Genomic DNA, 12198 nt, shown 5'->3' on the forward strand with positions numbered 1-12198 from the left:
CAGGGCAGATTGGCAAAGGCTCTGGGAGGTTTTCACTTTCTTCTGCAGCATGGGGCATGCGTCACTTGCTGGTGGATTCTCTGGTGGATTTTCTGTACCTTGAAGTCTTTAAATCATTATTTGAGGACTTCAGTAACTCAGTCATAGGTCAAGGGTCTGTTAGAGGAGTGGATGGGTGTGGTTTTGTGGCCTGCGTTGTACAGTAGGTCAGACTAGATGATCATAAGGTCCCTTCTGACCTTAAAGTCTATGAGTCCTTCCTTTGAAAATCATTTGTTGGTCCTTTTATGTCATTCCCCAAGATGCCACCAATCACAGGTGGTGCAATTTGTACTAAAATCAAATTACACCAGTTTCCTAGCTATTATTGGGTGATCATTGTTATATTCCTGTGCCCAGGTAACTGATCTCCAGGTCACTTTTTAAGTGTCTCGAAATGCCCAATAGGGCTGGTTAGGAGATCTGGACACACAATTCTTATTCAGATTAATAGGAACTGGGCATTGAATCCAGGGGCTGAAATCCATTGAACAAAACCGTAAACCCTGTACATGATGGAAACCACTTCAAGCCAGGGCATGCTATCGCACCCCCAGTAGCCCTAGTTCCAGTACTTCTGATTGCATCTCTTTAAGAATTTCAGCCAACAGTTTTAGTAAACATGGATTTCTGCATTTTAGTGCTGTTAGTGACTAAATAGATGCAGCGAATTTGCAGCCTAAAAATAGACCAGCATGTCCTCCGTTTTCACGAAATACAGTGCCATGGGATATAAAACTGTAGACGGAAGATCAAAAGCTAACAGTCACTGCAGCATTATTGCCTCCGGATTAACTTTGCAATGGGCAAATATTGTAAGGTTTGGGTATTACTTTCTCTGTGTAACAGCAAGCCGGTTTGCTCTCTCTTTATTCTTGTCACAATGGAAAAAAAATATTTTCAGGGTATTTCACATTCCCATAAGGTGGTCATCCCTTTATAATGAATGATACGTCGGTAACACTAGACTCTTTCTGGCCTAGAGCGATATTAATAGGGACTAGCACCCAAGTCTCAGTAGTAGCCCATCCCGGAGATATCTGAGTACATGCCCACAGAAAGCAGATATTAGAGTCCACGCCAAGCTGTAAAAAGTCCCTCGTCAAGGGAGTGTTTTACCATATGCATGATGTATAGCCTACTCCTCTGTACTCTTTCCAATAAAAAAGGAAAGGTACCTAGAGACATAAAGTACATTCTAGCTTGTGTTATAACCAGACACCTGGTAACATTAATCAGCATTTCCCTTGCCAATTTTAAGAGCATTAAACATTTATTGCCCAACATAGTTTTAATTCATGAGTAGGGAAAAACATCCGTGTCTGTGCCAGAAAGAGATATATCTAAGAGCTTTTGTCTGAACCCTCTCATATTGTTTTGAATAACCTTGAGATGATTCCCTTTGTGGAGTTCTCCCCAGAGAAGTGGATTTAAATAACCAAACAGGCTTCTAGCAAAGTGCAGTTTTCATGAACAGAAGCTGGTATGGTGCTTACATTGGAGAGCCTGAATAAAAACATAATGTGTCCTTGTTTGTGTCCTTGTTTGTTCTGCCAACATTAACTCTTCTCTGACAGAAGAGTGATATTTTATCCTCTCCTACTGCCTTAAAACTTTCTATTACCTGTCATGGTGGGCACTGCTGTTGGAGACCTAAGAAGCTCAGTCTTTAGTTTATGGAAGAGAGAGATTAAGAGGTGATTTGATCACAATCTACGAGTACATACCTGGGGGAGAGATTTTTTATAGTAATGGCTCTTTGATGTAGCAGAAAAAGGCATCATAAGGTCAAATGGTAGAAAGCTGAAGCTAGACAAATTCCAGTAAGAAATAAGGTGCAATTTTTACAACTGTGAAGGTAATTAACCATTGGAACCATTTTCCAAGGGCGTTGGTGCATTCTTCATCACTTGACGACTTTCAGTCAAGACGGGGGGCAGGTCTACTCTTAAAAAGCTGTTGTGGTGGAGTGCAGCGCTTTAGTGAAGATGCTACAGTGCCAACGGGAGAGCTCCTGTTGAGTTAGTTAATCCACCTCCACGGGAGATGGTAGCTGTGTCAATGGGAGAAGTTCTCCCATGAGCCTCAAACCATCTACCCTGGGGGTTAGGTCAGACTAACTGTGTCACTCAGGGGTTTTGTACACTACTGAGAAACAGTTATACTGCTGTAAGTTTGTAGTGTAGACCTGGCCTGGATGTCTTTCTAAAAGGGATGCGCTATCTCAAACAGAAGTTATGGCTTGATGCAGAAATTACTGGATGAGGTTTGATAACCTGTGTTATATTAGAGATCAGACTCAATGATTACAGTGGTCCCTCTGGCCTTAAAAATCTGTGATTTCATTAAACTAACACTATCTGCAACTGCCCTTTCTCTGATATAGCACACCTGATGCTTGCTTTGAAGAGCTGATGAGAAGAATGTTTGACCATCTCTTTAGAATAGTGCTTGGCAGTGAATGACTGCCACGTTTTGCTCCTTGTTTATCATTCCTTTAGGCAAATAGTGGCAGTGGCAGATATGCTCAGCGGTCATTATGTAACTTGTTTGGAGTCATTTATTTTGTGTAACTTATTTAGAGTACGCACGTGGTGTGTTGCAATGTAGCAATCAGATTCTGCCAGGTGCCTATTATATCTTGTAACTTTCCCCCAGGAAATTCTTTTATTGTTAGAAATAGCAGATAGAAGATAATGCTTTCTCTTCCAGCATAACTAATTCAGTCTGACTTAATTTAGGGAGACTTCAGTTTCTCATAGGAATGTTGACAGCCAGTGGATCTGGGGATGCAGAAGAGCACAGCACTTGGTAAAGATTAAAGAACCCTTGTCAGACGAGGTCTAGGGGAAAGTTCTATCAGGTGTTCCTGTCCGTGTTTATACAGCTGCTATGCTCCTCCTTTGCCTGTGAAGACGTTCTCCTATCACTGCAACAGACATGGAAAATTAGAGGGAGGAGGGAAGCATGCTTAAATCCATTTTTAGTAACCCAGCTTCAGTCCTCACCAGCAGACACATGAATAGGTTATAACATCCATGCAGGAAGAGTTTAAAAAACAGAAATGATGTTTAAAGGAGTCGTATGTAAGACTCTGTCATGCAAAGAAATGGCATTACTTACCAGCATTAGAGGTACGGAGGCAGCAGAACAAGAAGGGAGGTGTGAAACTAGTCTTAGTAACTCTGTGTTGCTGGGTTTACATGAGCTGGGACTCAAGGCTTTTAAACGCTTAGCCTAATCGTATTCTTTCCAGAGTGACTTTGAACAAATACATTCAGTGTGTCAGCTCCGTCAAGTTTCCAGCAGTGAGCCGGAGACACCTGAATGACTGACTCACCCACTGAGTCCCCAGACGCGGCCTCCCTTCGGATAAATCTTTAATCTGACACAACATCTTTATTTGGATTTGCTGTGTCACGACTTCGTAATAATGTGCTGCCTCTCTGCTTCCTTTGAGACTCATTCAGACCCTAGCTCCTGCTTTAACCTGACCCCCAGCGCATGCCAAGAGTGAAGAGGGGAGAACACCTTAAGTAACAATTCCTATTCTCCGAGCCTTGCTGAGAAAACATTGATTCGTAACCAAAGGGCAGGCGCAAAGCCCAGGAAATGTGTGTGCGCCCACAAAAGTTGCATAGTATTAGAATGCTGCCAAGCCTACGCATTCAAACATCAATGAGTCAGACGGCAAAATATCATGAAACTGGCTTACAAACAAAACAATCATATATTTTGGGTTCATTTTTTTTTTTGCCTTCTGCTTTCTGAGCCAGGAAGGCACGCTTGGATCCTGTTTTCAAGCTTTTCTTGGTCAAAAAAGAAAAAAAAATTTTTTTGAAAGATGCAACTCTCTTATGTATTCCCATGATCCCAGGAGCTGGGGCTTTACGGGAAGACACCAAACCCCAGTAGAATCACAGGCTGCCATGGTTAAGGCTGACTCAAGATTTGCTAAATGGGGGTTCTCTGTTTAATAAGACAGGGGGCTCCAGCCCAGGCTTCCTTTAAAGTGGCTCAACAACCTGTAGAGAGGGAAAGAAGCCAGAAACCTCTGGCCTGAGGCCAGGGCCGGGGGCTGGGCTTTCTCAGGGGGCTTGGGCTTTGACCCCCTCCATGCACTGGTCCTTAATGCCCGGTTCTGCGGCGCTGGGTCTTAAGAGAGAGGAGCGCAGAGCCGCTGGGCAGGAGGCAGAGGACGGGAGGGAGTAGACGGGGAGGAAGCAGGAGAAGAGGAGGGTGGGGACTGGCGCTGGCGGGAAGGGACTGGGGCGGGGAGATCCTGCCCTCGCCTCGCCGGGCTCCGGCAGCAGCAGCCGCCGCCAAGCCATTGCAGCGGGTCCATGGAGGGGCCGCCCCGCTCCGAGCCCGGCGCGCGCGGTGCCCCGGAGCCCAGCGACTCCGAGCTGCTGCAGCTGCTGCTGGAGGGGCCGGGGGAGGAGGCGCTGCTGCTGCGGCCGGGGTAAGCGCTGCCCCGCTGGGGTGCGCCTGCAAAACGCTTGGGGGGGGGGGCGGCAGCTGCCCCCGCCCTGGGAGCTCCCCCCGCCACGCTGGGGGGAGGGGGGAAGGCTCGGTCCCACCCACCCAGCCCCGCTGGGGGTGCCTGGCTTGCAATGGCTCTGCCCCGCAAGCCCCCCATGGCGTGGGGCGCTTCCACCCTCAGCCCCAGAAGCCGAGGCTGCCCCCCCGTGGAGAGAAACAGGGGCTGCTTTGGCTGCACCTCCCCCGGCCGCTGGGAGGCAAGCCCGCACTCGGGGCGCATCCTGGGTCTCTCCAAAGCAAGGTAGGGTCCTGTCCCGCCCCCCCTTTCGCGCCCGAAGTCAGGGCACCCACCGAGACCCAAGCAGCGGCACCGCCCTGGGAACAATGCGGGGAGCCTTGTAATCTCCCTCCCCCGCGCCCCCAGGAGTCCTGCAGATCAAATCCCCATCAGAGCAATTGGTCCCGGTTCCCACGCCCTTTATTACCCCAAGTTCTGCTTCCTCCCAGCAGGGCGGCTTTTCTTCTGCTCTGGGCTGAGCAGCACATCTGCAGGGCAGGGTGTGAAACTTGCCCTGGAAGGTAAATGACTGACTGCTCCTTGCTGGGGGCTTCGGAGTGGACAGTAGGAACAGCGCCAGTGTGTTCAACTGGGCATGGACTTAAAAGGGAGACGGATATTGCTAATAAGTTTACAGTTTAAACTTTCTGCTGGTGGTTTGCCGGATCAACTTAACTTTGCACACTGCAAAATAATCCATTGTGTTCTTAAAGCACTTTAGAGGCGAGGGAGGGGAAAAAACCCAAAACTGTTTGTTTATTTAATTAATTATAGAGACTCTGGAAAGCCAAGCTCCTCAAATGACCTGCCTCTGGAATCCTTCAATGAGGTGTTCACCGGCGACGGTGCCGCCCAGAAGGTGAAAAGAAAAAGAGCACAGACTCCCCTGGAAAAATACGACCTGAAGTACCTTTACGTGACTGATTTGTCCACTCAGAGTTGGTGCGAACAACAAATGGTGTATGGCAGGGAGCAACCGCAGCTGCAGGCGCCGGAGACCATCGTGTTATTAAACACGGGGAAGAGCATACATCTGGCGAGAGGTAACCCTACTAGGATGTTGCAGTAAAAACTTTCATTTTGTTTTCTTTCCTCCCCTATTATACAGCGTGGTGTTTTGGTATGTTTTCAGGAAGGATTTTGGAAAGCTTTAATTTGTTGATGTCAACGGGAATGCACAAGTATAGTCACATAAGAGTCTCATAAGAGCCTTCCAAAAGCATATACCTGCATTCAAGAGCAATATAACAAACACTGCATTCACTATCTTAATATAGACCCGCTTCTGGTCTATGTTTAACTTCTGGGTATCCCTGGAAAAATTAAAACGTTCCTTGTAACACTCAGTGGATCGATATTGTGTGCCAGGGTCAAGGAAAGAAGCCTAATTTTGTATCATTTCCTAACACTGGTGATTATTTTCACAGAGAGGGCACTGGCCTGGGGGGTGGGGAGACATGGGTTCTATTCCTGCCCCTCCCATTGACTTATTGAGTAACCTTGGGCAAATCATTTCACATCTCTGGGCCTGATTCCCTCCCATCCGTTGTCTATCTTATTTATTTACACTGAAGCTCTTATGCCATGCTTCACAGGGCCTAGCACAACGGGACCCAGAACTCAGTTGCGGCCTCAAGGCGGGACTGTGATAAACATTAATAATCATTTTTTCTCTTTTGAAATCAGAACTAGAAGTCCATGATGTAGTGAAAGTACAAACGACCAGCAAGGAAGATTCTTGGGCGATAAGAATACTGAATCTTCTTTCTGTGATTCCAGTTTTACAGGCAGGTATGGAGGCAGTCAAAAGGCATTTGTCTTTTTTTTTTATCTTTGTTGTATTCTGTGTGTGTCTTATGTATAAAAATCTGTTGTGATTTTTGTGGTAGCTTAAAAGGATGATAACAATTAGATCTTGTCAAGTCAAAAAATATTCATTTTAAACTCCCTTGCCTGAATTTCTCCTGGCCACCTTCGATTATTAAAACTGAAGCTCCATGGGGAGACGCGCAAACATTCTCCTAATCATGTGTCTAAATGCGAATGCCTCAAATGCAGCAAAGGGTATGTCTTCACTGATGGTGGCAAATTCGCCGCCGTCAGATTGATTTATCTGGATCGATTGAGCAGAAGTGAAGACCCGCTCAATCGATCCGGAAGTTGATTCAATAAAACCACCTCCAAAAAAAGCGTAGTGCTGTGTTGACGGGTACGCATTTCCCATCGGCGCAGCATAGTGGAGACGGCACGCCAAAGAGGATTTAGGAAGTTGACGTAAGTTACGCAAGCTACTCTATGTAGCTTGCATAACTCCTGTCGACTGCCGCCGAATTTCCCCGTAAGTATAGACCAGTGCAATACTACAATTCCAAGGGAGTTTGCAGTGTTACTTAAGGGTGCATTGTCTTCATTCAAAAGCCGTGCTAGCCTCATAAAATATATGGGTCTCCTATTTTGTATTCCAGGTGGTTGCGTGCGGGAGCTTCCTGTGTTTGGAGTAATAGAAGATGTCTTCTTGATTGGAATTATCGATGAGCTATGCTATAATGCCAATGGAGAGCTGGAGCTGAGGGAGCTAAAAACTCGAGGCCGACCTTCTATGCCTTCTGGAGCACAGAAAAAGAAAGATTATTTCCAGGTGGGCAATATATGTTCCAATCCATAGACTGGTGCATCCAGAAACAAATATTTGCCCAGAAACAATCAACTTATGGGTACAGAGGAGGGCGATTGAGCCTACTTTCTTAAGCTTAGCATTATGCTAACAAATAACTAAAGAAGTAGTACAGTGTAATGACCTTTTATATTTATATTGTCCCTCTTCTACCAAAAATATTCTACAGATTATTGTACCAATGATTTGTGAATGCAGCCCTCTCTGGAATGAAAGGGAGCAGCTTTTTGATAGTCAGCAGCCATGTTACATGACCGGTTAGGACAGGAAGTATTCAGCTGAAACTAGAAGGGGAACTCCATGTAGTTGGAGTATAATGAATGTCCCAACCTAGAATTCAGACCAGGCCTCAGAGTTAACAACCCTTCTCTTGGGAAAAGTCTTGTAGGATCTTAAGATGACAAGTTGTCAGGGCGCTGGTTCTACGTCTCCTCCAAAAGTTTGAACTCCAGCAGTCCTTTGCCCCCCAGGCCATTGGTTTCATACTGACTTGTAGAGACAAATGTTACCTATTGAATTATTGCCACCAAATCCCACAGCACTTGGCTTGATTGTGCAATATTACATTTATTTTAACTACAGGTGCATCCTGCTCATGTAATTTGAGATCTGTTTTATGCTGAGAGTCTCCTCAAAGCTGCCTAAAAAGATTTATTCAGATGCCCAATTCCCATTTAAAATTAGGGCAGCTGTGAAAATCCTATCTTTTAAAGTTCAGCGGATTAAGTCCCATTGTCTCAGACTCTCTGCTCAATTTTGAACATGCTTTAATTACACCTAAAAATGTACATGTAAGTAACTTCTATCACTAGATCCTCTATGGTTCAGTGAGTTGTCCCATTTTCACGGGCTACTAATTTATTCTGTGGTGATATATAACCTATGGAGATGCGCGTTCCTATGTATTATGTAATCAGTTTTCAAGGAAGTATCACACTGAGTAGCATTTATGGGTTAGGGTTGGGGTTTCCAATGAAGCGTGAGGCTGTGCCTACGCTACGAGCTAGGGGTGTGATTCCCAGCTCCTGCAGACATATACTCATGCTTGCTAAAAATAGTGTAGCATGGGCAGCAGCCGATTGGAGTAGCCGATCTTAGTACAAACCCCCCTTGGGCCTGGTGGGTACGTATTCAGGGTGGCTGCCCATGGTACATGACTATTTTTAGTGTGCTAGCTCAGAGGAGAGGTAATGGAGTATGTCTACGAAAGCTGGGAATCAAACCCCTAGCTCTTAATGTAGACCAGCCTAAAGGAGTTAATCCCATCTTGTAGCGCTCCTTAGTGCACTTTGCTATAGCAGATTCTTTGATCATCCGTTGATTTTTTTTTTTCCCTCCCTCCCTTTCAGGTCTGTTTGTATAAATACATGTTTGATGCCATGGTGCGGGGCCAACTGAAACCAGATGTTATCACTAGTCACGTCCATCTGAGGCCAGACCAGCCACTGGGATTGCCAATTCGGAAGCATGCTCAGAAGGCAGGATTCATGGTCACCTGCTTTGGGGACCTCCTGGAGCTGATGTATCTAAACCTGACGCTCTCAGACATCCCTAGCATTGACCTTTTGAAAATCGAATACAGCCACCAGGAAAGTCACACTCTTCTCGGGACAGAGGTGGTTCAATTTGCAGAAGAAAAGGTGAGAGAGAGAGCGCAGTACTACCTTGCTTACTGGAAAGGACAAAGGGAAGTACAGGGGGTGGAAATTGAGGAGGCGTGGAAATGCTACTCATGTGTCTACTCAGAGATCTGTGACTGGAGAAAGAAGAGGGCTGAAGGGCTCGTACAGAGAAGTGGACCAAAGAAGAGTAAATGAAGGCAATCTTGTCCTCCGGTGAGGAGGTTCCACCTTATTGAGAGATGTGAAAATATGTGACAGTTGTACATTCAGTGCAGGACGTTAACCAATCAGAATTGAGCGGATTATAAGAGCGAGCCAAACCCATCCCTTTACTATGCATAGATTGGTGCACCAGTTGTGATTCTGGCAGTGTGTTCGTAATGGATACTGTTTTTGATCATACTGGTTGATCCAGAGGTGTAGTCTAAGCACAAGGCAGATTGTGCAAGTTGCTTCACTTCTCTGGGCCTCCATTTCCCCATCTATGAAATGGAGGTAAATACCTATCTCATAGGGTTTTCTGGGGATTATTTAATTTTATCTTTGTGACATGGTTTGAACATGAAAAGCACAATAACTTTTTTTTATTTTCTACTGCTCTAAACAGTTATGTAGAGAAGGTTCCAAACTATAACCCCAGATCCTAACCCACCTAAACTTGATGGTTCATCTTTAGTTCCTTTGGAGTAACTCACCCCTCATCTCTCTCCTCTATCTGCTCTTCCAAAGATCCTATACCAGCGATTCTCTTTGTAAGACTGAAGCTGGACCCAGCTCTCTCCCAAAACCCACTAATGCTACACTAGGGGCAGAGTTACGTGAAGGCTGGAATTTTTCAAAGGATGCCTGAATTTGGCATCTGGCTTCCATAGGTTCCTTTGAAAATCTCAGCTGGAGGACACGCCCTGTAAGGTGCCTGCAGGATGCTAAGTACCCAGTGGTATCAGTGGGAGTTGAGGTCATTCATTGTCTTGCTGGGTCAGCCCCTTAACAGTTAATCTGATTCTATTGCTTATTTGAGCCTTTAATCTGTTTACATCTCGTCAAAATTACATCTTCTAGTAAGTAAGTCATTTAGAATGAGTTTACTATTTAACATATCACTTGATTGTCTGTATCAAGGAAAATGTATTGTTTTTAAAATGTTTTAAATGTTACTGAGTAATAACAAAGGTCGTAATTGTGGTGGTGGGGGAGGGAAGAAGGGGTTGTTTGGGAGTAATAAATAAAATAGAAATTTTCACGATCTGTGGTGGTGAAGCGGGAGCTGAGTTTACAGGTCAATCTACATCCCCATCCTCTCCTATGGTTATGAACTTTGGATAATGACCGAAAGAAGGAGATCATGGGTACAAGCCGTGGAAATGAAGTTTCTCCACGGGGTGGCTGGGCTGTCTCTCCGAGATAGGGTGAGGGGCTCGGCTATTCAGGAGAGCCTCGGAGTAGAGCTGTTACTCCTCTGGATCGCGAGGAGTCAGGTGACATGGTTTGGGCACCTGATAAGGAAGCCCCTTGGTCAGCTTCCTTTGGAACTCTACTGGGCACATCCCACTGGGAGGAGGCCCCGAGACCAACCCAGGACACACTGGAGGGATTATATCTCTCGGCTGGTCTAGGAACATCTGGGAATCCCCAGGAGGAGCTGAAACCTGTTGTGGAGGAAAGGGAGGTCTGGTCTTCCCTGCTGTGCATGCTGCTGCCGTGACCCTCACCAGGAAAAGCGGCATGAAGGAAAAGAAGAAGATGGAGAAATTTTCACTATTTCCACAGCAGGAAGTTATCCTCTTAATTGAAGTTTGAAGAGGGGAGGGAAATAAACCCGCTTCTCCTGTGTTGGAATAAAACCAGCCAATTCTAATTGTGTGTGGGGGGGGAGTTAATTAGAAAGGAAAGGTATAAGTACTGCAAAACTTGTGAAGTTAAAATATTAGGGCTAGAAAGGAATGTTCATACGTGATTAGCCATGTCCTCAATTGGTGTAAATCATAGATTGATTCTTTGGGTACTTAAAGCCTGTTATTCTGATCATTTAGTCTGATCTTTTGTGTAAGACAGGCCAGAGAACCTCACCCAGTAATTTCTGTATCCAGCATCACTTCCTGTGTGCGTTATAGTATATATTCTAGAAACCTATCCAATCTTGAGTGAAAGACTCCAAGTGACGGCGAATCCACCACCTCCCTGGGTAAGTTGTCCCCGTAGTTAATTATGTTCATTGTTCAAAACTTGTGCTTATTTTTCACCTCTGGGCTCATTGTAAAATGAGGATAAGATCTGCTGATGAAAAACACTATTAGGTATTATTTTTAATCTGAATTTGTCATTGTCATCCTCTGCCAGTTTAAAAAGCTATTACTATCAGAAAGCTCTTCCTCACTTACAGATTGTGTTCTAATCACTACTGAGCCTTCCCTTGCATACGTTAACTAGACGGAGCTTTCTTTAGTCTTTCACGGTAAGGCATCTTCCTAACTGAAAATGGTTCTCGTAGTTCTTTTCTGAATGCTTTCCAGTTTTTTAACATCCGTTTTGAAGTGTGGACACCAGAACTGGACACAGTATTCCAGTACGGGTGTCACTAATGGTGTATACCCAGGTGTTATCACCAATATTCCCTTGCTTATACATCCAAGGATCGCATTTGCTCTCCGTTACAGGATTTCACTGGGAGCGCATGTTCAATTTGTTGTCTGCCATGATCCCAAGATCCTCAGAGTTATAGCTTTCCAGGAAACAGTCCCCTATCTTACAAGTTTGACCTGCATTCTTTGGTTCTATTTGAGTGACTTTGCATTTGGCTGTGTTAAAATGCATGTTGTTCAGATGAGCCACAAGCAGGGTCAGTCTGCATGACTGACCTGTTCCCATTGTTTACCACGCCAGCGATTTTTGTCATCTGCAAATTTTACCAAGGATGATTTTATATTTTCTTCCAGATAATTGATAAAGAGATTGAATAGCTTTGGACTGAGAAGAGATTCCCATGGGGACCCTCCCCTGAAAACACCCCCATTAGATGGCAACTCCCTATTTCCAACTATTTTTTGCAGTTTTCTTAACATAGTTGAAAACCCTGGTAAGAAGCAGGGTAACGCAACTTAACAGGGCTTTTCAATCACGTTCCGCTCAGTTGAGCCAATGTGTTGAGGGAGAAAGACCTAAAACCGTGACCTTAAATGCATCACAAGGCAAATAAAAAGAACCAAACATCTATTATCTTATCTTTCATCATTTTAAAACCCGTTTTAAGATTTTTGAGCACTTGGGATTGGCAGCAAAGTACTGATAAGTGCCAGTCGTAGCACAGGAGAGGGGAACTCCTG

At 45.1% G+C, this 12198-nt stretch overlaps 1 protein-coding gene across 1 annotated transcript; it reads left to right on the top strand.

Moving 5' to 3' along the window:
- Window positions 1-4382: 4382 nt before the first annotated feature.
- On the top strand, window positions 4383-10113 carry EXO5 (exonuclease 5). Its single transcript, XM_067538164.1, has 5 exons — window positions 4383-4501; window positions 5354-5622; window positions 6266-6370; window positions 7045-7217; window positions 8603-10113. Exons 1-5 carry the CDS (start codon window positions 4383-4385, stop codon window positions 9068-9070), a joined length of 1134 nt encoding a protein of 377 aa, XP_067394265.1. The 3' UTR covers window positions 9071-10113.
- Window positions 10114-12198: the final 2085 nt, after the last annotated feature.

The sequence above is a fragment of the Emydura macquarii genome, unplaced genomic scaffold (assembly GCF_026122565.2).
Source record: "Emydura macquarii macquarii isolate MOO-44397 ecotype Brisbane River unplaced genomic scaffold, CSIRO-AGI_Emac_v2 contig_450, whole genome shotgun sequence".
Classification (NCBI taxonomy): Eukaryota; Metazoa; Chordata; order Testudines; family Chelidae; genus Emydura; species Emydura macquarii.

Bases quoted from the DNA above. Each gene is read 5' to 3' on its own strand.
- EXO5 (XM_067538164.1), top strand. From the start codon at position 4,383: ATGGAGGGGCCGCCCCGCTCCGAGCCCGGCGCGCGCGGTGCCCCGGAG. The intron at 6,371-7,044 runs GTATGGAGGCAG...TTTGTATTCCAG, and splicing joins GATTCCAGTTTTACAGGCAG to GTGGTTGCGTGCGGGAGCTT. The intron at 7,218-8,602 runs GTGGGCAATATA...CCTCCCTTTCAG, and splicing joins AAAAGAAAGATTATTTCCAG to GTCTGTTTGTATAAATACAT.